Genomic DNA, 25,697 nt, shown 5'->3' with positions numbered 1-25,697 from the left:
AATTAAGGAAATAAATTGCACTTAATGCCACTTGTTAATATCCGCAAATTCTGATTATTTTGAGCATGAAAAAAATTATTTATAGTCATAAATTCATGATGAAAAAAGTTTTCAATGTTAATAATTCACTGTCAAAATGCATATAATTACAAGTTTCCAACATTAAAAAGAGAGATCTTAAAACAAACAAAACAAGTAAGCCAGCAAACCATCTTAATCAGCTTTACTAATTATGCAAAAGTCAATAAAGTGTGAAACTGATTACTGAACACTTCAAGCTTTGTGTGAAAGTGTGAAAGGAAGGGTAGAGGCGCAAGAGTAGAAGAAGCTTTGTGGTTTGTCACGTTTGTGCCTTTGAATTACAGCTAGTCAGCTGCTACAAGCTAAGTCTAGACATTTAGTGTGTTAGTAAAAAGTGAATAATAGACTACTAGTGAGTCTAGTGTGTGAGCTCTGAAGTGTGATCGTATAAAATTGAATGACATTATCTTTTAATGGTTGTCTTGTCTTGTCTCATGTCTGTGAAGCACTTAGTGGTTGTGAAGCTCAAATTGAATGTGAAGCTCTTAGTGATTGTCTTGTCTTGTCTGTTGTCTCATGTGAAGTGTGAACATCTATAATCTATTAACTATTGGTTTATCAGGATGTAGTCTAAATATTTTTTTAGCAAATTTTTTTTAACGGGTTGGGTTGACTTGCAAAAAAATCAGGTCTAGTTACAGGTCAACCCGTTTTTGCTTCGGGTCAAAAAATTCAGGTTCGAGTCAAGTATTTTTAGGTTGGGTCGGGTCAACAAATTCTGATCCGTTTTGCCATGTCTACCCAAATGCATGACCAAAATCACCCACATAAAAGTATAAAACCCATTTACTCCCTTACCCAAAATTTGAAAACAACACCATTTTTCATCAACTCTTCAAGTTCTAAGTTCATAATATTCAATATGAAAAGCACTACAGAGTAAGAGCTTTTCTTTTCATTTTATGAATAGTGTGTTAAAGCCTTTTATGCACAATTATGTCATTGTTTCCGCTCATGAGGTTTCGGCCTATTGGAATTTTAATTTTCCTGTAATTTGCTTGCTTCCATTGTTATTGATTGGTTGTTGATCTGTGTGGTTGAGAAGTTTCGTAGAGCAGAAATTTTGCATTGTTTCAAACCATGGAGGGTTTTGGTTCTATTGGAATTTTGAATTTCTTGGTGTTTGCTTGACTCTTTTGATGATGATTGCCCACTAATTTGGGATGTAGCGACTTTGAAATCATGGGCCCTTGTCATAACTTCAAAGGTGGCATGAATTATGGGTTACATTGCTTTCCCACCATGTGTATGATGTATTGCCTCAATGAGGCCATTTTAAGCTTTTTAAAGAGTTTTGCAGTGGTTGCTTGCTCTCGATTGATACGTGGTCAAATGTGAACCCAAGATAATGCACAGTAGTCCTTCGGTCTCACCATGTGCTTGATGTTTTACCGAATGAAACAAATCCTTGTTTTCGAGTATATTTGTCACTTGAGTCTGGATGACCTTGAGCTTTTGGTGTCAAAAACCATTTTTGTTTGTGCATTCCAAAGGTTTCTTTGACCTTGACTTTCCACTAGTGTGAACTTGCATTGTGTCCAAATGTGGGTCTTATAAGGACATTTGTTATTTATTTGAAAACTTGGTTATGCTCACTTGTTCATTTGGACAATTAGCATGGACCCTTCACCAAAATGGTTTCTTTTCATGAAGAAAATTGGACTTTGAAGTCAAGAATCATGCTTGGCCATGTTAAGATATTAGGATTTTAATGCCATTTAGAATCTCTAATCTTTTTGCAAAGACAGTTTTTGCTCCATGAGCTTGTCATGAACCAATTTGCACATCTTTTGGAATTCTTAATATTTGTCTTGTCTTGGTTATCATGAAAAATGTTTAACATCTTTGATGCCAAACTCAGTTAGTATGCCTTGTCATGTCTCGGCTACCACGAGAAATGTGCGCAAATATTTCCTCTCTCTCTCTCTCTCTCGGTTATCTGTAAGCGAACACTATGATACGTGGGTGGAAGCCCAACAAATACATGGCCTCCTTGAACTTAACCGGTTACATTGATCATCATCATTTTCTGTTCAATAGATATGAAGAAATCTCACTGGCAGTCTTCTTTTGATATGCAGCTGGATAATTGCTCCAAGGTGTACTGGTTTTTCATTCGGTGTGTGGTTTCCATGCCACCCTTGTCAAGTGAACAGTTTCTTGCACCCTATCTCCATCTCATTGTCTGTTCGATCTTGAGCTGAATCACTAATAATAACTATACACTTGTTCTGTAAGGATCCAAAAACCTAAGTTTGATATCGGATATCTTATTCAAGCTACGGGGTGTAATATTAAGACACTGATAAGTTTCTGTAATTAACCATTTGTTGCACTATTTTTTGCTAGCTTCTGTTCAATCTCTTTCACAGACACAAGCTGAAATGGACGTCGCATATGCACGAATTATGGTTCAGTTGCCTTTCTATTATGTGTTTGTTACTTTGTCGTCTACATCTTCAATTTCATTACACCATATCAAGCTTATGCCTCCTATTAAAAACACTTGCAGCTTTCTTTGCTAGTTGCTATAATTAGGTGTCATTTGTCATGGTTGCTTTTATGATGACTTTGACAAATTGTTAGCCCTCAAAGCGGGTTGTTTTGAGACTGTTCCATAAGTCACGAGCTGTATACATTGGCCATGTTAGCAATGGCTAAGCTGGTAGTTGCGAGAAATGCCAGCGGCACGAATATATGGTGAACTAGGAAGTTACAATCAGCTTATCAAAAAAAAAAGAAAGAAGAAGTTGCAATCACACAGTCAGTATGAGACACATCTCCACTGACCTTTTAGGGGTTGAAACCAGTATTTTTATTCCTAGTTTTCGTCTTTCTAAGTCATTAGAATGTATTACTGTTTAACCAAATAGGTATTACGCATTTACTCTCGGTTACGAACCACAACTCATGAACTCCAACGATCACTAGTATTGGGTTCAACCTAGGAAGCATCTCTCTCTTTCACAAAATAAAGGGCACAAGTATTTTCTTCTACCCTTTTATTTATTTTTTAATAAATAGATTTTGGCCTAGATTTGAAATAGTGACTTCCACTTTATGAGATTTCACTCACAAGTCACAACCAAACATGTTGCTTTTAATTTAGACTTTAACTCAAATTGCTTTAAGATCCCCAAATCAGTTCTAAAGTAAAGCTCAAGGTTGGAGAGGCAATGAAATTGAGGTAAAATCAGCAACTGTTTGCCTGCCAAGCTTCGCGTGGACGCCAATTCCTCTAATCTCTTCAATTTGCTTTACATAAATTTCTGGTACGTGCTACTCTCTCTCTCTCTCTAGCAAAATCTTATTTTTGTATTTAAATTTGTGTTTGACTCTTTAGCACTTTTTAATTCTTGCTTTTGTATGGGTTATTTTTTGTTTTCAATTCCAACAGTATTCACACTTTTTAACATCATGTGTAAAAATATGAACATTTTGTGTGAAAATGTAAAACAATAATTAGCACTTTTATATATCTATCTAAATCTTAGCACTTTATATATCCATCTAAATCTTGTCTTGTACCTATAAATACAATGAACATAGGGTAACATATTCTTTTAGCCTCTAAAGTTTACGTGGATTTTGATTCTCGTCTCTAAATTCTAAATTCTAATTTTTTTTTTTTAAACATTGAAAAAATTATACTTTCTATTCTTAAACTTTTAAATGACCTTGTTTTATCTCTAAATTATTGAAAAAAAAAATTGTTCCTACTTTAGCTTAAAATATTTTGGAAGAGGCTCTTTAAAAGAAAGTGTAATGTTTTCAATAGTTTAAAGATGAAAGAGAAGACCTTTTAAGATTTAGGGACAAAAAACTTGAAAGACGAAAAAAAAATATTAGCTATGAACATAATAGTCCAATCTGGCAAGTGATATTTTATTAAGAACAAAATTTGGCTAGTCAATGGTTACAGCTTATTAGATGTGAATTTTGACAAATTTACCATTGTATTACATTTTCTCATATATCATTTATGCTTGCAAAATTTCTCAAATATCAAAAATCAATAGCTATGTTATCAATTAGATACTTAAATTTCAAGTTTTTTTAGTCTAAAATTATGCATAAAAAATAAGTTTGTGGATCAAATAGTAAATACTATATAATTGGCATGAAATTTAATGTGTATGTTATGGACATAAAAAACATGCAACTCAACGGTGAGGTTTTCAAAATATGTAGCCATGTTAATTTATTTAGTGAGAGAAATTACATCTAAGTTTGTCACCAAATTTTGTTCAATTTGTATCAGAGCCACTCGGCACCCATGGCAGCCAATTCTCCCTCCGCTCCTTCCTCTATAGTCAACCCACTTAAACTCTCGACCACCCATCCTTTTCTTCTCTCACTACCCATTGCCCATAAGCTCTTATCCATCAAACTCACAAACAACTCTCTCTATTGTAAAACATAATTCATCCCTTACCTTAGAAGTCAAGATCTTCTTGACTTTGATGGCTCTAACCCATGTCCTCATTCTACAATTTGTGTGGAGAAAATTTTGGTACTACCACCACTAACTTCACATCTTCGACTCGCCAAGACCAACTTCTTAATTATGAGTCTCCCTTTGGTACCAACACTGACTTCATATCTTCAACCTGCCAAGGCCAACTTCTTATGAGTCTTCTAATTTCATCTTTGTCTGATAAAATCCTCAATCTCGTTATTGGTCTCACCCCTCTCATCAAATCTGGACCCTCCTCGAATCTTGATCACTTGCTTCTGCCCCTCTAATACTCAGATATATATTCCAAATTCACATGCAACTCCAAGGTCTTAAACAAGGTGATATGTTTGACACTCAGTTTTTATGCAAGGCAAATCATTATTTGATGAACTCATTGTAGTAGGAAGACCACTCTTCCCTTTAGATTTTAATATTTGTACATTAAATGGTTTTGAATTTGACTTACGTGCTTTAATCACCACCCTGAATGCTCGTCTTAAACCTATTTCATTTCCTGTGTTACATGAAATTCCAAGACCATTATTGGATTAAAGTAAAGCGTCATTTGCAAAAGTGGTTGATAGTACATTTGGGATACCGTTGTCCCCTCCCCACCTTTTAATCGTTATGCCAGTAGACTTAGGGTATGTTTGATTGGGTGGATTTTAGGGAGGCTGGAAAAAAAAGAGTGGAAAATAGGAGAAAAAATGTGTGGAAAGGGTGTTTAGCTAAGAGGGGGAAGGTGGGGAGAGAAAAGTGGTAGGGTCCACAAGTTTTCTCTCCTCCTTTTTCAAAATACAATCTTTCTAAATTGAAGAGAAAATTGGAGTGAAAAGTAGAAAAAATATTTGGACAAAATTACCCCCACCTCTTATAATGTTTCTGGTTTTTTTTCTTTTTCTTTTTTTCTTTTGACTTTTCCTTTCTCTGATAACGCTGGCTTTTTGTTTTTGTTTTTGTTTTTTACTTTTTTGTTTTTTCTTTCTTTGGTTTTGTCAGGACGTGGTGGGTTCTTTTTCTTTTCCTTCTTTTTATTTTATTTTTTTTTTAAGAAAAACTTTTGGATGATTTCTTAAACTATTTTTTGAAATGTCCACTTTCATCTATATACAATTTTTTAAAAAAGTATAATGTATTACTTTTTGTTTTGTTTAAGAGGCACATGATGGTAAATTTATACAAACCTTATTTTCAACCAAACAAAAAAATTTTCCATCTCTCCACTTTTCCACCCTCTCAACCAAATACAAATGAGGAAAGCTAAAAACTTTTCTATCCTCCCATTTTTCCATCCTCCCTCTATTTTCTATCCTCTCACTTTTCCATCCTTCCAACCAAACAGACCCTTAATTTCCTCCTTGCATCTTTCCTTATTCCTTATGTTAGACTCACTGGCTACGCAGAAACAATTCCAGAACTCCAAGACCCTACTTCCAGAAGGGTAACCAAGATTTAAACATGATTATCGATCCCTAGTAATGTTCTACAAAACAGTTAATAATAACAATTTGTTACTTCTATGCGCATGTGTGTGTATATTTACATAGTTATATACTACCATTGTTTTTATAGAATAAACTATTATTTTTTTGCTAAGAAATGATAAAACTTGACAAATGAAATTTGTAATTTTATATTTGGTATAAGTCACCAAATAAATTTTTTATTGGATTAATATTATATGTGGGGCCAGAGAATTTGTGACCCTAGTCCACTCTACATTAGGGCCCAAGGCCCGAGCCGAGTAGAGATATAGCCGAGGACATACAATGAAAGTCCAAATAGCCTTGAGACATATCCGAGGATAATTCTGTCCTCGGCATCCCTAAGACACTCCTAAAAGAAAGGGCAAGAACGGTATAGGAACAGTTTTGGGAAAAACCGAACACATCCACGTTGATGGAGAACGGACCCCTGGACAATATGGCAACAATGGACAAAGGAAAGGCTGCTATTACTGCAATTAAATACTCTGCGCCAGACAGAGCAATACTTTTCAGCTTTTACAACCACCCCCAACCACTTTGGGTATGGGTTGATGGGACAAGTATCAGCCCTAGAAAGCTGAACCTACACGTGGACGTTGGAGGAAGAGTAAAGACTAATATAAAAAGAGAGGTAAGCAATCCAAAAAAAGGGGCTGGGGAAAAAGGCCAAGAACCAGAGCCTCCCAAACCACGCCGAGAAGAAAGACTTCTCGAGCGAACACTGTTTATTTCTATATGACTACCATGACTCACCACTATTCAGTGACCAAGGCCTAGCTTTTCAATCCCACGCTCTACAAATTATATTGTTTGGGCCCTTAACGTACGAACCCAATACCATTTTTGGGGTCGTTACAAATTGAGTCCTTACAATTGGCGCCGTCTGTGGGAAGGCTAGTGCGCTAGCACGGGCGGTGGATCAAGAAAGTCCCTCCATCACTTCCAACAGCCCGTTGCAGTGCCCTAACATAAAGTCCCACTAGGGGCTACGCTTCGAAGCGTCGGTAGCATGGATGGTTCTAGGGGCTTCTAATGTCAGATCAACGTCCCACACCTTGGCCGAGGGCTAACCCTCGAAACTCAAAAGAATTCTAAGTTTTGGACAGAACCAAGGTATTGTATGGTCCTTGAACTCAAACCTATGGGGAAACCAACTACTTATAGAAAATTCTAAGTTTTGAACAGAACCAAGGTATTGTATGGTCCTTGAACTTAAACCTATGGGGAAACCAACTACTTATAGAAAATTCTAAGTTTTGAACAGAACCAAGGTATTGTATGGTCCTCGGACTCAAACCTATAGGGAAACCAACTACTTATAGAAAATTCTAAGTTTTGGACAGAACCAAGGTATTGTATGGTCCTTGGACTTGCATGGTCCTCGGACTCAAACCTATGGTGAAACCAACTACTTAAAGAAATTCTAAGTTTTTGACAAAACAAAGGTATTGTATGGTCCTCGGACTCAAACCTATGGGGAAACCAACTACTTAAAGAAATTCTAAGTTTTGGACAGAACTAAGGTATTGCATGGTCCTTGGACTCAAACCTATGGGGAAACCAACTACTAAAAGAAATTTTAAGTTTTGGACAGAACCAAGGTATTGCATGGTCCTCTGACTCAAACCTATGGGGAAACCAACTACTTATAGAAAATTCTAAGTTTTGGATAGAATCAAGGTATTGCATGGTCCTCGGACTCAAACCTATGGGAAACCAACTACTTATAGAAAATTCTAAATTTTGGACAGACCCAAGGTATTGTATGGTCCTCGGACTCAAACCTATAGGGAAACCAACTACTTATAGAAAATTCTAAGTTTTGGACAGAACCAAGGTATTGTATGGTCCTTGGACTCAAACCTATGGGGAAACCAACTACTTATAAAAAATTCTAAGCTTTGGACAGAACTAAGGTATTGTATGGTCCTTGGACTCAAACCTATGGGGAAACCAACTACTTATAGAAAATTCTAAGCTTTGGACAAAACCAAGGTATTGTATGGTCCTCGGACTCAAACTTATGGGGAAACCAACTACTTATAGAAAATTCTAAGTTTTGGACAGAACCAAGGTATTGCATGGTCCTCGAACTCAAACCTATGGGGAAACCAACTACTTATAGAAAATTCTAAGTTTTGGACAGAACCAAGGTATTGCATGGTCCTCGGACTCAAACCTATAGAGAGATTAGTCATTAGAAAATGGATTAAGTCTTAGACAAAATGGAAATCCCGTCCTGTCCTCGGATCCCCAGCTCTAAGGAAACTAATGTAAACGAGTGTCTAAGCCCGGTACAGTCATACCTCGGTCCTCGGACCGGATGCCAAAAATGGTTAAGGCCATAAATGTGGGGAACGTGGTAAAGCATTCTAGTATACAGCAACCAGTTCGGATAGTTCATTTTGGGTTACCCATCATCGGATGATCGCCTCATACGCAACACAGAACGTTCAGCTGTTATCTCGGTTAGTCTTATATTTATAAACTTTTCAGGTCGGCATTATTGTGCCTGTTAGTCTCAGTAAGTTCAAAATAATAGCTTGTTGTTAACAGGGGGTTCGGCCTTAAGTATCGTTCAAAAAAAAAAATATATATATATATATATATAGCACATCCATTCACAGTATAACTATTGCAGAAAAGAAAGAATACTTAGAATAAGATAAAGTCATCTTTTATTAATACCAAGAAACAGTACAGTGTACAATGAGGGGTTTAAGCAAGCCTATACCAGAAGCTAACTACAACGGCAAAAAGAAAAAGTAAAAAAGAAAAAAGATACAAGGGAACGATAAATCCTTCAAAATTCTGCTCTTATGGCGATTAGGCGTGTCAGGATGGTCCCCTTGACGGAAGAGGAGAAGAGGCAGAAGAAGAAGCAGAAACACCAGAATGTCCCTAGTGATGGAAGAGAAGAAGAAGCGGAGGCAAAAGGAGGCACCAGAGAAGGAGGAGAGGAGGAAGCGAGGATGCCCAATCTTCACATCAGCTCTGACTCCTCACACGCGGGTGTCATGTTAGCAGCGCTCGAGAAAGAGCGAATGGTACCAATGATGAGAAACCCCATTACTGTTGCACCAAAAATCTGACGCGACCAGCACCTGCTTCGGATTTTGGCTGAAGGAGGAGGAGGCTTCTCCCCCACCTTGTGAAAGGGGAGAGCTGTCTTGAGTCTCCGTCTCCCTTGCCCTGACCGTGCCATCTTAAGTCTCGAAGAGACCTAGTGCTTTTAGAGAGGGTGTGGTCCCTTCACCCCTACTTTTGCCTCAGACATATCACTCTCTAAGGCTTAAATTGCACTGGTAATGAAAACTTTGAGCGCAGCTGGAGGTTTAGGAATTTAAAAAGACTGAAGGGTCTGTACGTAAAGGAAGTGACCTCCTACCTTGCTTCTTATACGGAAGGCAAGTCTGATGGCATTTAATCTGTACAGATTTCCAAGAAAAGCTACAAACGAGATAATTCCCACTCAACTCCCAACGCCGTCTACAACTGTTGGATGTGCGTTGCCTCGTAAAGGGAACTTATTAAAAACGCGCCTCGTACATTGAAACGGCAGAGGCGCGACGTGAGCAAAACTAAGGGAATGTCTTATGACCGGGAGCGTTTCCTAGGTAAACGAAAAGACACCGATATTAATGAAGGACAAAGCTGGGCAAGCCATGATATAGGCCCAACATCACCAAAACCCTCCTCCCTGATCAAGAGGTCGGGCAGCAGGATTTTGAGGGGCTATTGTGGGGCCAGAGAATTTGTGACCCTGGCCCACTTTACATTAGGACCCAAGGCCCGAGCCGAGGAGAGATATAGCCGAGGACATACAATGAAAGTCCAAATAGCCTTGAGACATATCCGAGGATAATTCTGTTCTCGGCATCCCCAAGGCACTCTTAAAAGAAAGGGCAAGAACGGAATAGGAACAGTTTTGGGAAAAACCGAACACATCCACGTTGATGGAGAACGGACCCCTGGACAATATGGCGATAAAGGACAAAGGAAAGGCTGCCATTACTGCAATTAAATACTCTGCGCCAGACAGAGCAATGCTTTTTAGCTTTTACAACCACCCCCAACCATTTTAGATATGGGCTGATGGGACAAGTATCAGTCTTGGAAAGCTGAACTTACACGTAGACGTTGGAGAAAGAGTAAAGGCTAATATAAAAAGAAAGGTAAGCAATCCAAAAAAAGGAGCTGGGGAAAAAGGCCAAGAACCAGAGCCTCCCAAACCACGCCGAGGAGAAAGACTTCTTGAGCGAACACGGTTTATTTCTGTATGAGTACCATGACTCACCACCATCCAGTGACCAAGGCCTAGCCTTTCAATCCCACGCTCTACAAATTATATTGTTTGGGCCCTTAACGTACGAACCCAATACCATTTTTGGGATCGTTACAAATTGAGTCCTTACATTATAAAAATCCTACCGTTGGATTATATATATTCTATATATTTTTAATGTACATGCCAAATTTGGTATCAATAATGTAATTTACCTTAAAATCTATAATTTTTTTTGCCTAATTTTAAATTAAAAAATTGAAGTTTAAACATTTTATATATGAGATAATAATTAATCCCTGGTTATTTTTATATTTCGCATGCATATAAGGTATAAGGTAATGCAATTCAAAATATTTAAAGGTGGATTTGTCAAAATCCACATATGATATATAGTTATTGAGTAATGTAACATTGATAAAAGTTACACCAAGTGTAATATAATTATAAACCCAACCCTTTTTTGATTTGAGAGATAGTTTGGTAGAGCGTAGAGATTGGAGTTGAGTTCACAGTACTTACTTTGATATCATAATAAAATACTCCTTGTCCAAAAATCATTATATCATTATTCTAGCAATGGATGTGTATATTTTCAGCTTGTTGCAGGCCTTTCAGGGCTGGAATTAATCCAAGGTGCAATTATTGGAGCATACCTATACGAGCATGCAAAGGAGAAAGTGACACCATATGGCATATGGTATGGACTATGGACTAATTGTGACAAAGTTTACAAATTGCTTTTCAGAACTAAGGAATAAGCTTGAACATGCAGGTTACAAAGATGAAGGTCATGTGATTCCCCAGTTAAAGGTGTTGAGGGAAAGATCAAAGGGAACATACTTGCTAGAGATGAAAACTCAGTCGCATTTGATCGATAGGACCGCAAAAAAGATACTGAGGATTGTGTATGGCTCCAATAATGAACATAAACCTAGTGGATTTTATTCAAAAGGAGCTAATGATCGCGTTGCTAGATCTTATCTACATTAATTCTATGCCTAGAATTTGATTGCAAGAAAACTAACTCTGGTGTTTGTTGAAATTAAAATAATGCAAACTCAAGTGCAAATTATCGCAAGTAATAATAGGTCAATCCAAGAAATTAAATGACATGTTATTATTATTAATTTGTTTTTCAGTTGCATATATGGTTTTGTTTATTACTAGCAACCCCATCACTATTTATAGTGTATTCTTACATAACAATCTTGCCAACACTACGACATATATATTGGTTTAAAAATTAAAATTAAAAGCATACTGGTTGAGCTGGAACCCTTTAACGGCGATTCTTCTCCTTGTTTTCATCACTTGTTAAAGGGGCAAATCCATAGACACAATAAAATATATAAACTAAAAAACGGCTTTATATATGTTTCAAAATTTATAAAATAAAATACAGTTCATAAACATTCTACAATAAATGATTTCCGAAACTTATATTTTGGGAGAATTCAGTATGAATAGATCATATTTTTAAAACTTATTTTCAGATAATATATATATATATATATATTTTTTCATCATCTTTTTCGTTTTTTTTTTTTTCATGAGTTTAACAAGAAGATTGGGAACATCATATATCTAGATTTTCTTTTTCCTATCTTAAAAAGGACTTTAGGAACTAATTTATGAAAACACAATCAGAAGGCTTTCTTTCTAGTTCTTCATTTCCGCAACATAAACATCTTTTTTTCTCCTCTTAGTTACTCCCTTAACAATGGATCGAGCCCCATAATTAAATAAACATTGTTCTCTCCGGCCCAATAATTTCAAATCAAACATAAGGAAAAAAAAAAAAAAAAAATTGGTCATCAATATTTCAACACAAAGAAACACAAAAACATAAATTTTATTTTTTCAACTTATAATATTAACGGGAAAGAAAAGAAAGACTAGGATAGTATATAGGACTCTCTCTTCATACACCCAAAACCACAAAACCAAGAGAGAAAGAGCTAAAGCATAATTCATTAAGAAAAACATTAATATAAAGACAAGTGTTTGACACACTTTTCATTGTTTTATGAGTTACTTCACTTCACTCTACGCCAACATATATGTATATATATGCAAAGTGTTCAACGTCTCTTGCTCGCTGGCTCTTTCTGAGAGTTGAAGTACACAGTGGCAACCGGTAAACCCAAATCGAGCTGTGCTGCAAAGAAGCGAGTGTTGAAGTTTGCACGCGAGGGTGGCTGGTCCACGAGTCCTAGTGGAGACTTCTGGCGAAACAACACCAATATGTAGCGGTGAATTCCAATTGGGGGTCGAGGCCCTACATAAGGCAGTATTTCCTTCCCTGAAAAAACGTCCACATCCCGCTTCAACTAAGTCCACAAATCCTGGTTTTGATATTTTTGTTTGGATAATGATTGTTGTACACATCTGTTTGTTGTCCGTATACATAGGTCTGCAAACAATTGATACTATGCATTGAAGACACAATTTTGTGTTTTCAACTCATGTTTTCAATTGTTGTACACTGGTGTGTTCGTTCAAACACATAGGTCTGCAAACAACTGAAAATGTACATTGAAGACACGATTTTGTGCTTTCAGTTGTAGTACACGTGCAAACTGATATGTAACGAGTTTTTAAGTTTTTATTTTCGGTGCTGCTAAAAAATTTGCAATATTTAGCTAACTCCAATTTTGAAATTTGCCAAGTGGGCTTATACATGTACACCACGTAGACAATCTAGAGAATTGCCATTTGGGGTCATTGAAAACTAGGTTGCTACCATGTCAATGAGGTGACTGTAACAAGTGTCACCATACGTGTCAATACAACAAAGCTTGAATATGTGCCAAACACGTGTATACAATAATCATGCATGCAATTGTATACAAGGACAAAATATGAAAATAAAACAAATTTGGTTCAAAGATTAAGATATTTGTTAGAAAGAGAAAGCTGAATGTTCACAAAAAGATTTGCACCACGTGGACAGAGTATCATCATCAAACATGGTGTGAAAATTTGGGCTAATTTTAGGAAATTTTTGCGGCTAGTGGCAGTTGTTGATATGCAATTGGTGCAGGCATTTTTTTTCAAGAATATGGGCGTGCATCATCATGATGTAATGTAACCTTGATGTTTTCGATTTTTTGAAAATCTGAAACCAAATACATGCATGATTGATTTTGCCAGAAAAAAAAAGTGGTATCAAAGATTCTTTGTGACCTATAATGAAAGAATGGCCAACTGATCTGGTTGTCAGTGACACTGCTTAACACTGCGAATGCACCACCAACCATATATTATCATTCTATCAAAGAATCTTTTGAAACACTAAAACTCAAGCAAAGCAAATTATTAAAAATAAATAAATAAATAAAAATGTTGTATCAACTTAAATACTTTGGTTTTAAAATATTAGTCAAATGAAACTTGAATCAGCTTGCATGCATTTTTTGCGGGGAAAGAGCTAGCTATAAAAGAAACTTGAAGTACAAGGACTCTATTTGGACCCTGAGAGAGAAAAAGAGAGTAAAAGTGAACATTCAAAAAAATAAAATAAAATGAAAACAATAACTTTTGGTCTTGGTCTTTAATTACCTCGACTTGGGTTTGTTCCACCAGGAATGTTCAGAACGATCCTGAAAACACAATTGCATTAAGACATTTGGGCAAAATAAAGAATGAAACAAAGCACATAGCTACAAAAGTCAAAATTGAAGAAGTGACTGACTGACCAGTGGACCCATTCTCGCATGTTGGGCTCACTAGGGCTAGGAGCATCAGGATCTGTCATCACCTGTCGAAACAACCATCATTAAAATGTTAGATTATGACTGTACCACAAGGCACAAGGAAGATGATTCGATCCTTCTTTATGAAGGTAAAGATATCATAATATCATATATAAAGACTCATGCATGCAAGCTTAAAGCTCTCCCACACAAACGCAGTCACACTGAGAGTGTTAGAGAAAACAGACCAGAGCATATAGCTCGTCAGAATGACCAGTGAGTGTCACTTTTGGAGGATTGACTGCTATTGAGGGTTTGATATCACATCCGTTTGTCACATGCTTAGAGCCAAAGTAGGCAGCCATGTTCACAGTGGGAACAAACATGTCTACAACGTCACCAATAACTCTGCCCACAACAAGAGGATCAACAGAGGCAGCCATGAGAAAAGCAAAAAAAAAGCTTAGAGACAGAGGAAACACAGAGAAAAAAGTTAATTGAGAGTCGCTAGGATACTGAGATGGGACTCTTGGGCAGGGATTTTATAGTGCTGCAAAGGGAATTGGACCCCTTGGATTTGTGTAATCTACGGTACATGCATAGGCCATCATAAAGTATAGAAGAGCAACGTCTAACACGTGTGATGTGAGGCCACTCAACACCATCCTTACCTTTCTTTAATACAAATGGCTGCATCATAGCCGTCGGTGAAACAATAGAAAGTTTTAAAGGCCACTTGCACCTCAAGATAAACATGAGTTAACATCATACAAAACAGGATTTGAGGAGCTCACGGGAAAATCATTGCCTTTTCAAGAAGGTATAGAATGTTAAGGTGGACCTTGAAGCACTAAAGTGAAGCTCTCTCTGTAACTTCCACTTCAGTGTGTTTTAGTTTTTGAAATACGTGCAAGACTTATTTACAAAACAATGTGCCAACAAGTGTAATAGGTGGTTTTTAAAAACATGATAAATATATATTAAATTTTATTATTATTAGTAATACGTCAATTTGTAAAAAATATATATATATTTATAATAAATGATAGTATTTCTAACATTTATCTTCTTTTTTTTTTTAATAGAGAATGCATAACAATAATAAGAAACCAGCATAGTAATGATATGAGATTCTTTTTGGCCTCATATTGATATGTGAGATTTTCTTGAAAAACGACTCTTGTATTGTTGTTTATAAAATTAGAAAAAATTTCACAAATATCTTAAGAATATTAGTTTAAAATTTTTTTTAAAAAAAAATTATGGGAAAAAAAAGTAACTGGTTTTTTTTTTAAGTTTTTAAATTTTCTATAAAAGTGGTACAAAACATTTCTAAAATGGACTCTTATCGAATGCTCTAAAAGCATCTGTTACCCAAGCCCATAAAATTCCGATGATTGAAATCTTTGGAGAAATGTTAAAATAACTACTAATCTTGTCATAAAAATGCTTACCAACATTTGAAAGGTTTTTCAATTTCAACATCTTTTAGTGTTTTCAATGGATATATTGAAGGTTCAAATCTCTCACTCCCAAGCCCAACTTCAACAATTTTATTTTGTGGGTTCAAGTTAGCTCAACTAGTAAAATCACTTATTATCAAATAATGGGTTCAAAACTCTACTATATAAAAAAAAACAATTGATATCTTAGTCTGATTGTAAAAGGCAATCATCATGAAGTGAGAGCCATAAATAGATTTCATTAATTATTTTTTAGTTATGAATTGAATTCAAAAATTGACTCATTAATTTATAGTCTCTTTTGTAAAATTTGTGGCAAAAAGGCTAAAAGTACAAAAAAAAAAAAATTTATTGCAAAAGCTTAGAAAATAATATGACAACAAATATTTTTAGTGTCACTCAAATAACATAGTAAATTACTTTTTTAAGAACAGTGATACATAACATTACTTAATTTATATAGTATCTTTATTGTCAGTAAAATATTTTACCTGCCATTACTTATTACACCAGAGGATTCCATTGGTAAACTACTAGCAATTTCTATAATTATTCGACATGACTTCTGTTTAGTGCATCAGTGGACACGTACACTGATTCACTGGGAATTTTTATTTTATTTTATTTAAGAGTTAAGATTAAAAGTGAACTTTTTAACTTTTAGTCTTAATCATTGATAATTTGATAGTAACACAATGCAATAGTACTGGATCTCAATCCTTATATATCTGCAAGTTATTTATGAATTATTGTGATTTTTATAAGTGATCTTTGTTGTAATGATGTGTTTGATCTTTATACCACCATTTTCTTCTTGTAACTAATGTAGAGGTATTTTTCTCTTTCCTTCCCCCCCCCCCCCCCCCCCCCACAAACCGAAAGTGAAGTCCATTGTATTTTTATTGAGAAAAATCAAGTTCCACTTTTCTTTTTTTCTTTTACAAGAAGATATTTTTTTTAAAATGTTTTTCAATGTTTAGGTGACAAAACTGTTAAGTAATCAATAGAAAATCACACCAAATAACTGAAAACATATTACACTTATAAAGGGCGTAAATCATTTTGCATATTTTTTTTTTTTTTTTTGTCTTTATCCTTGTCACCCTTATGTCGTTCAACTCATTTGCTAGTCTGATAGCTTCCCACTTATCATGTAATTTTTATTTTTTATTTTTTGATAACAAAAAAATGGGTAGAGGGGGGCGACTTGAGTTAGCGTCTTCCACTTGGGTGTGATCATAGTAACACTCTATTTGCTGGGCCCAAGCCTACAAGAGTAGGGGATCCGAATGAGCCATAGTTGTACACCCATCCCCGTCAAGAACGCTAAAGATTGTAGTTGAGAGACTACTCCAAAATTATTTTTTATTTTAGCTATGAGCAAGTAATTTTAGAAACAACACAAACCCTAAAAACAATCAAAATGCACAGCTAAAAGGGTAGCCTAAGTGTTTCTCTATTTAAGTGTGATAGAGTTATTAGGCATTTTGGTGTTATTGGATTGTGTGAGTTTTTGTATGTGAGATCTATAAGTTAGTTTGTATTTGTGAGAGGTTTTGTTTGTGTTTAGTGTGTGAATTTGAATTGTGAGGGTTGATTACTAGTGATTGTAATCCTTATCATTGATAGTAGCACTACAAAAAAATCGTCTTGCACCAGCGTTTTTTTCCCGGCGCTTATCAAAATCGTTGTAATAGATTAACCTATAGTAGCACTTTTAGAAACCGCTTGTATAGGACACCTTATTATGGCAGCTCAAAATCGACGCTTCATAAATCACTACAATATGAGGCCTATAGCAGCGGTTTCCAAAACCGCTAGTATAGAAGGCCTTATTGCAGCATTTTATAACCCTATTCTAGCACTCTATAAGCGCTAGAATAGGGTTATTCCATTCCCTTATAGGGAGACCTATCCCTGCGCTTTTGAAAACGTTGGAATAGGGTTACTCCATTCCCTTCTGGGGAAGACCTGTCTCGACGCTTTATGAAGTGTTGAAATAGGGGTAACCTATACCAACGCTCTAAAAGCACTGGAATAGGGTTAATCAATTCCCTTTTGGGGGAGACCTATCCCGGCTTATTAAAGCGCTGGAATAGGGTACACCTATACCAAGGCACTAGAAGCGCTGGAATAAGGTTACTCCATTCCCTTCTGGGGAATTCGTATCCTAACACTTTTAAAAGCGTTGGAATATGAATTTCTCCTAATAAATGACCAATGCCCCCCTAAAACTTGAGCAATGACCAAAGTACCTCCCAAAACATCGAAAAAGACCAAAATACCCTCGATTACTTGAATAAGACCAAATTACCCTCATAAATCGAAAAAGTGATCAAGATGCTCCCTTAAACGCAAAAAATGTCCAAAACACCCCTGATACCTAAAAAAAGACCAATACACTCTCAAAACCTAGAAAATGACCGAAATACCCCCCAAAACATCGAAAATGACCAACGTACCCCTTGTGCTTGAAACAGACCAAAATACACTCGATTACTTAAATAAGAACAAAATACCCCCATAAATCGAAAAAGTGACCAAAATGCCCCCGTAAACACAAAAAATGTCCAAAACACGCCTAATACCTAGAAAAAGACGGATACACCTTTGAAACCTAAAAAAATGACAAAAATAACCCCCAAAAACCTAAAAACTGACCAAAGCACACCCTAAAACATAGAAAATGATCAAAGTACCCCTATGCCTAAAAAAGACCAAAATACCCTCGATTACTTAAATACGACCAAAATACTCCCATAAATTGAAAAAAAAAATGAATAAAATGCCTCCGTAAACACAAAAAAAGTCCAAAACACCCCTGATACCTAAAAAGGACCTATACACCCTCGAAACCTAAAAAATGACCAAAATAACCCCAAAAACCTAAAAACTGACTAAAGTATCCCCAAAACATCGAAAATGAACAAATTACCCCCCATGCCTGGAAAAGATCAAAATACCCTCGATTACTTGAATAAGACCAAAATGCCCCATAAAGTGCAAAAAATGACCAAAATGCCCCCGTAAACACAGAAAATGTCCAAAACACACCCGATACCTAAAACGAGACCGATACACCTCCGAAACCTAGAAAATGACAGAAATAACCCCCAAAACCTAAAAATTGACCAACGTGCCCCAAAACATCGAAAATAACCAAAGTACCCCCCATGCCTAAAAAAGACCAAAATACCCTCGATTACTTGAATACGGCCAAAATACCCCTATAAATCGAAAAAATGACCAAAATGCCCTCGTAAACACAAAATATCCAAAACACACCTGATACCTAAAAAAGACGAATACACCCCCGAAACCTTAAAAAATGACCGAAATACCCCCCAAAACCTAAAGAAATGAACAAATACCCTTTAAACATTAAAAATGACTTGAGTATTTTATTAATTTTTTAAGTTTCCAGGGCATTTCGGTCAGGTTTTAGGCTTAGGATGTATGGGTGTAAAATTTTGTAATGCTTAGGGGGTATTTGGTCGTTTTTAGCTTTTGGGGGTATTTTGGTCATTTTCTAGGCTTAGAGGGTATTTTTGGTCATTTTTAGGCTCAAGGGTACTTTGGTTTTTTTTTTTTTTTTAATAAGTTTCCAGGGTATTTCAGTCACTTTTTGGCTTAGGGTGTACATTGGTCATTTTTTAATGCCTAGTGGGTATTTGATTCATATTTAGCCATTGGGGGTATATTGGTCATCATTTTAGGCTAAGGGGGTGTTTTTAGTCATTTTTAGGTTTCAGTGTTTTTTTGTCTTTTTTTAGATTTCAATGGCATTTTGGTCTTTTTTTAGGCTTCAAAGGTATATTGGTTCTTTTTCATGTTTCGGGAGTATTTCAGCCATTTTTTAGGTTGTAGGGATGTTTCGGTCATTTTTTAAGTTTATCAGGTAAGTTGGCCTTTTTTTAGTCTTTGGGGTATTTCAGTCATTTTCAAGGATTATTAAATTATATTTTATTAATTTCGGTCTTTTTTGAGGTTTCAAGGGTATTTTGGTATCTTTTTATGCTTCAAGAGTATTTTGGTTATTTTTCATGTTGCAGGGGGTATTTCAGTCATTTTTTGGGTGGTAGAGGTGTTTTAGTTATTTTTTAAGTTTATGGGGGTATCTTGCCCTTTTTTTAGTCTTAGGGGTATTTCAGTCATTTTAATGATTATTAAATTATATTTTATTAATTTTGGTCCTCAAGTTTCATCTTATATTTTTATTAATTATTAAATTATATTTTATTAATTTTTAGTATTAAATTCTATTTTATTACTTTTAATGTAGGAAAAAAAATTCCTAAAATCCTATTACGACGGTCTTTACACCTATTGCGGTGGTTTTAAAACCGCTGTTATAGGTCTGAAGTAAAGAACCGGGCTTCCAAAATTTTCAAAAAAAAATTGAAAATTTCATGACTTATTGTGGCAGTTTAAAGTCGTTGCAATAAGTGAAGACGTCGCCATAATAGGTTTAAAACGTATTACAGCAGTTTCTGTTGCTGCAATAAGTGTTATTTTCGTCACAATAAGTCCCTCGCACCGCTTAGAAATTTTCAGACTTCCCACTTATTTTTTTCAGCCTCCCACCACTTTGGCCTCTCATTTTTGTCCCCCACTTCTTTACTTCAGATATTTTCCTCTCACCCATATTTTCTCTCCCTCTCCCTTTCTCTCTCTCTCTCTCTCTCTCATGGATCTTCCTTAACCCACTTCCCCTCCTCCTCTCTTCTTCTTCACTCAAAACCCACCATTTCTTTTCCAAAATTTCAAACACAAAAATAATACCCAAAACCACAAACCCTACCCAAAGCAAGGTAAGTCTCTCTAGCTCTCACTTCTATTTTGTAGCAATTTTTGTATATATATTTGTTGTTAAATTTCTGGTTTTTTAGTTTTGATTTTGGTTGAAGTTTGGTTTGGGTTATGTGTATATTTTTGTGTAATTGTTGGTTGATTTTGTGGGTTTTAGTTTTGGTTTTGGTTAAGGTTTAGTTGATTTTGTGGCTTTTTATTTTTGATTTTGGTTAAAGTTTGCTCTATTTTGGAGGAAATGTAGGTGGGTTTAATGTATTTTTTTCTCTGTATTTTGAGGTTTCATGAAATGGGTTTTGGAATTTTATTATTGGTATATAAATATGTTGTTATAACTTCAAAGTTCCCTCTTTTATTTTTTGGGTGGTGGTCTTAAGTTTCATTTGTCAACTTTTGAGAATATGGTGCACTAGCAACCAATTGGCTGAGCATATATACTCTTGTATTATCTATATATATATATATATATATATAAAACCGAAGCTTTTGAAACTCCCACAATTTTTCACATCAGCACAATATTTGAATTAAATTTAAATTAAATTAAATTTTCCACCTCATCACTGTTTTCCTTTTCCAATGCAAATTAGACTTCTAGCCAAATAAGGACACTCTCCCACCGCCTCTACTCTCTCCTATTTAAGAATTGCTTGCGTAGAAAACCTAAGCCCCAAAAACTTATTTTTGCCGCAACACAATTTTCTCCTTAAAACTTATTTTTCTTCAACATTTTTTTTGAGGGCAGCTCATGCTTCACAATTCACATATTCCACTTATGTATTGGACTCCTCTCCTTCTTCAATCAATGCATCAAGGTTAGGGTTATTTGATTTGTTCAATAAAAATTATAGATTTGTTGCTTTTTCTTATAAGTTTGTCAATTGTTGTTTTGTTTATTTAATTGCTGGGCCTGAATCTTTTAATTAAATCTTCAAATTTTTATTGAACAAATCAAATAACCCTAACCTTGATGCATTGACCAAAGAAGGAGAGGAGTCCAATACATAAGTGGAAAAGCTATAATCATGGATTCCCTTCTTTCTATTGTATTTCTCTATTGCGTAATTATATAAATATATATATATATATATATATATATATATTGTTTTATTTCAATACTTTTGAAGCTTTGAATCTTCTGATTTTTTTTAATTTTTTTTTTTTTTTTTTGGCCTTTTGGAAGTTTTAACATCATAACTTTTGGGTTTTATTTTTTCTATTATCAGAAATTATCTAGAAGATTTCAATGAATATCCATGGATTATTCTTTTTAAGGGTAACCCATCTTTATCTTATATTTCTATTCCTAACTTTTTTTTCCTATATTTTTTCTTTAATTGTCCGTGTTCTCTTTTGTTTTTCTTATTTTTTCTTTAATTGTCCGTGTTTATGTCTCTTTTTGTGTGAGTATGTGTCATCGTATCTGGGTACTTAGGCAAAATCTATAAAGACTAAAGATGCTTTTTTTTTTTGTAATGAATCCTGTGTTTTTCATGACTTTAGTGAGTCATATTTGTTCATATTGGTTTCAAAGTTTATTTCTTGGCTTATATTATAGATTGTAATATATTTATTCATCAAACTGTTTAGTTGAGTTTGTTTTCGAAATTGTTTTCAGTGTTGGACATTTTCTTGAAGCATGTTGGTATCATATATTAAAATACTGTTAAGTTGATAATAATAATAATAATAATAATAATTGTGGGGTCCAATCGTTTATGGGTCCGGCCCACGCGCTTATGGGAAGCCCACCGGTCCTAAACTGAAGGAGGCCAGGGCCCAAGCTCGAAACTAGGAAACATAAAAAGTGGCCCGAAGACACAGCCGAGGACGGTTTCATCCTCGGCAGGTCCAAAACCTCATGGATAGAAATGGAACACGAGTAAGCTAGAAAGATCAGAAAATATCCTAGGGAAGTTGTCTTTAATACCCTTCCCTGACATGACATTGCCCCTAACAGAGCCGGGATCTTAGGCTTTATGGATCATCTCCAGCAATTTTGGGATTAGACTGATGGGACAGATATCTGTCCTGGAAAGATCGACCCTACACGTGGACGAAGGACAACGAACGCAGGCTAGTATAAAAGAGAATGTTATGTGACCAAAAGGGAGATCTCTCCCATCTAGCTTCTTGAGAAAGACTTGATGAAAGAGAATGCCTGGATAATACACGCTGGACACCACATAAAAACCCACCGACGGGTAACCGGGGACAGCACCATCGCTCCTCGGACTTGATCCGAGGAGCCAAACCCTCCTAGATACAAGATGGAAGGGCCCGAATATCCAGCCCAAAGCTCTTTCTCATATTGGTTCATCTATAGTCCGGCCCGAAATGTCGCCCTGTGATCCAACGCTGGCCTTTCAAGCCCACTCTCTACAAATATTATTGTGAGGGACTTTCCGTGTGCGAGCCCAACATCGTTGTTGGGCCGTTAAAGATTTTGTGTCCTTACAATAATAATAATAATATAGTTTAATAAATGTCTGAAACGTATAGCTGTTAACAAATGTTTTAGCTATATGATTTTATTTTACAAATTCAATTTTGGTGTTGTAGTAAAATAAACAAAGATTAAATTATATATTGTACTCAATACATTTCCCGTGCATCGCACGGGTTAGCGACTAGTTTTTGTTATTATTATTTTGACAATATATACTCTTGTATTACTAAATATCTGAGTTTACTTGATGTTTGCTATTAATTAATTTGTTTTTAATGATGTCCTACTGTTCCTGATTGAGGCTAGTGTTAATGCTTTGGATTAGTTTAGGTACAGAGTTATGCTAAATGTTAATAACTTGTTTCTGTGATAGCACCCAGACCACCATTGTTGCACAATCAGTACTTGTAATCACTTTACATAGATTTGATAATGCCAAGCTTGCTTTTCATGGAGCTGGTGCTAAGAAAAGCAGCATCTTCTTGGTGTCATCAAATAGTCATTCTTGTTTCAGTTAGGCATTTCTTCATCAAGGACAAAAGAAAGTAAAACCTTGCCACAAAGGCATCTTGAACATACAAGAGATTGTCTCGGCAGCCTTGTTAAACTTGTCTTCTTTTTTGCCCCCATTGTATTGTAGCTCAGTGATGAATATATTCCTTTATTTGGAAGCAAAAATGAATGGAAGTTCATAGGATGTAGTTAGCATCTTTAAGCCTTTTTATTTTTTTATTAAAAGCATACTGAGGAACAAATAAATCCTAGGTTCTTAAGAGTGATCTTTAATAGTAGCAATGATATATACAATAATTTGTGATTGTTTCTTGGCAAGATATAATGGTTCGGTTTGTGATTTTTGCATATATTTCTTTTGTAATGAAGGTTGCTAACTTTTGCATTGAATTTCTTTTGATTATTATTTTTTTTTTGTTGGATGTTTTTTTATATAGAAATAATTAAGTACTAAATTTTGTTTGTCATGTGTGCATGCATTGTGTGTGTGTTCGTGTTAAATTTCTCTTGCTCGATCAACTAGATAACTATTATGCTTAACTAATGGGTATAAAGGTGTCTATAAAAATGATCTAATAAATGATGTCTTGTTATTTTTGGATGCATTTAAAAATCAAGACATAAGTTCCTTAATTTAAAAACTATGTATGTCTAAAGCAATTTAGTTATAGAATGAAAAATGCTAATAGCGCCCTAAGGTTGTGAAAGGTAATTAACAAAGTTAATAAGCTGTAAATTCAAATGGCAAAAAAGGAAAGCTACTAAATTAAAGTATTAGAATGAACCCTTTATATATGAGTATTTTTGCAGCATATGCCTAAGTGTTTGTTGACTTGGTTCCTTATTTCTATGCCATTACTCTTTTGATGCATCACTCTACATCACTCTTCTTTCCATTAGCAAATCAGTAGATAGCTAAAGGGTGAGTAAAATCTACTTTTTATTACCCATCTAGTCTATAATTATTTGTCAACGTTACTGCTATGGTGGGTTGTTGATTTGGAGCAAGCGGGTGGCTTGCATGGAGAGAAAATGTGGTATATTTTATATTGGGAGTGTTGCTTGTTTTGTGAATTTTGTCATATTATTGTTCAATTTGTTGTCAATTTATTGTATTCTGTCTGAGTAAATTCATATATTCTGATGTGGTGGGTTGTTAATTTGGAGCAAGCGAGTGGCTTGTAGGGAGATATAAGGTGTTGTATTTTATATTAGGAGTGTTAATTGTGCTGTTCCTATTGTCCTACTATGCAAAATCAATCATCAAGCTTGTGGTTTTTTATTTTTTATTTTTAGTTTGCAACTTTGATATAACATTCTAGACATTTGGAATGTCTTGTATTATAGCTAGAAATTTTTTATTGTATTATATTAATTTGATAGTTTGAATATGCTTGATTATTGTGGGTTCTATATTGGTGTTTGTTTAGCTATAAACAGGTTGGGGAAACAAAATGTAAGTGTAGTAAAATTTCTAAGTGGAGTAGAATCTTTAAGGCACAAACTAGTTATGCTAAGTGAAAACCCAATCAAAGCTTAAAAAGTTTTTAAACTTAATTTTTCTCTTGTGAATTGTGCTCTTTGTTGTAGTTGTTCATCTTCTTCAAGGGAAGGCAATTGGGAGATAACTAGTATGTGCTTTCTCTTGCTTAGATTATTTTCATGCATATTCTTGAAGATTTGGAAAGTAGAAAATAGTTCTTATTTGTGTATTGTTAAATTCTTGAACATAGGAATGGGGAGGAAGTGGTATTTTGATTTGGTCGATGTTGGGGAATGCTTTTCACAAGGAGGATCGAGGGAAGAGCAAGAAAGACTGGGAACCTCTCCAATTGAGGAAGAAAGATGACAATCTTCTACTAGTGAAGAAAGACTCATCTTACAATTAAATAAAGTGTGCCAGCTGATTGGAAAACTTGTAGGAATTTGGTCAAGGTGATTGGAATATATGGCATGAATGCCATATATGTGCCCATGGAATATTTTCGAAGGCATTTAGTGCCACAACTATATAAAAACCAACGTTGGGAGGTCATTTAGGTGTTAGACGAGACAACACAACTACTTGGACTCTATGCTTAATTGTACTAAGTTTTATATAAGTATGTTACTGTGTTGAATTTGTGAAATGCGCTAACTCAGTTGTTGATTTTAGAAACAATGGACCATACCTACAGATTGCATCAAACCTAGGAGACAAAGGAAGTGGACTTTGTATCAGCTTAGGAAGGTGTGGAGGAGCCACAAGGCTGATTTGAAGAAGCGTTGTAAGAACTCTACTTCTTAAATTTGTAGTTACATAATGTCATATATATTGCTCTCCCTCACATGAACAATTATATATCATACACAACTATGGGTAGCTATAATTCAAAGATGATGGAAAGTAAACTTAAATGTGTAGAAACACCATAATCACTATTTTAATGAATTTAATGACCATGTTGTGGAAA

General features: G+C 35.2%; 1 protein-coding gene and 3 long non-coding RNA genes across 4 annotated transcripts; 3 read left to right on the top strand and 1 right to left on the bottom strand.

Moving 5' to 3' along the window:
- The first annotated feature begins 717 nt into the window (after positions 1–717).
- Positions 718–2,441, top strand: LOC126703457 (uncharacterized). Its single transcript, XR_007648074.1, has 2 exons — positions 718–960; positions 2,163–2,441. It is a non-coding gene; the product is annotated as an uncharacterized LOC126703457 (long non-coding RNA).
- A 375-nt stretch (positions 2,442–2,816) lies between these two features.
- On the top strand, positions 2,817–11,343 carry LOC126703458 (uncharacterized). Its single transcript, XR_007648075.1, has 3 exons — positions 2,817–3,353; positions 10,912–11,012; positions 11,088–11,343. It is a non-coding gene; the product is annotated as an uncharacterized LOC126703458 (long non-coding RNA).
- Positions 11,344–12,271: 928 nt separating this feature from the next.
- On the bottom strand, positions 12,272–14,531 carry LOC126702092 (protein MOTHER of FT and TFL1). The gene is made up of 4 exons (XM_050400711.1): positions 14,259–14,531; positions 14,014–14,075; positions 13,877–13,917; positions 12,272–12,617 (listed from the first exon to the last, which is right to left on the bottom strand). Exons 1-4 carry the CDS (start codon positions 14,451–14,453, stop codon positions 12,397–12,399), a joined length of 519 nt encoding a protein of 172 aa, XP_050256668.1. The 5' UTR covers positions 14,454–14,531; the 3' UTR covers positions 12,272–12,396.
- Positions 14,532–20,091: 5,560 nt separating this feature from the next.
- Positions 20,092–25,364, top strand: LOC126703487 (uncharacterized). The gene is made up of 3 exons (XR_007648097.1): positions 20,092–20,284; positions 24,835–24,875; positions 24,978–25,364. It is a non-coding gene; the product is annotated as an uncharacterized LOC126703487 (long non-coding RNA).
- Positions 25,365–25,697: the final 333 nt, after the last annotated feature.

The sequence above is a fragment of the Quercus robur genome, chromosome 10 (assembly GCF_932294415.1).
Source record: "Quercus robur chromosome 10, dhQueRobu3.1, whole genome shotgun sequence".
Classification (NCBI taxonomy): domain Eukaryota; kingdom Viridiplantae; phylum Streptophyta; class Magnoliopsida; order Fagales; family Fagaceae; genus Quercus; species Quercus robur.
The sequence above is the reverse complement of the archived record's forward strand: the minus strand, read 5'-3'. Positions and strand labels throughout refer to the sequence as shown.

What these genes read in the sequence shown, in the direction of transcription:
- LOC126702092 (XM_050400711.1), bottom strand. Translation starts at nt 14,453, where the DNA reads ATGGCTGCCTCTGTTGATCCTCTTGTTGTGGGCAGAGTTATTGGTGAC. An exon ending in ATGCGAGAATGGGTCCACTG is followed by an intron (nt 13,918 to 14,013) that starts GTCAGTCAGTCA and finishes TTGTGTTTTCAG; the next exon opens with GATCGTTCTGAACATTCCTG. An exon ending in TGGAACAAACCCAAGTCGAG is followed by an intron (nt 12,618 to 13,876) that starts GTAATTAAAGAC and finishes ACGTTTTTTCAG; the next exon opens with GGAAGGAAATACTGCCTTAT.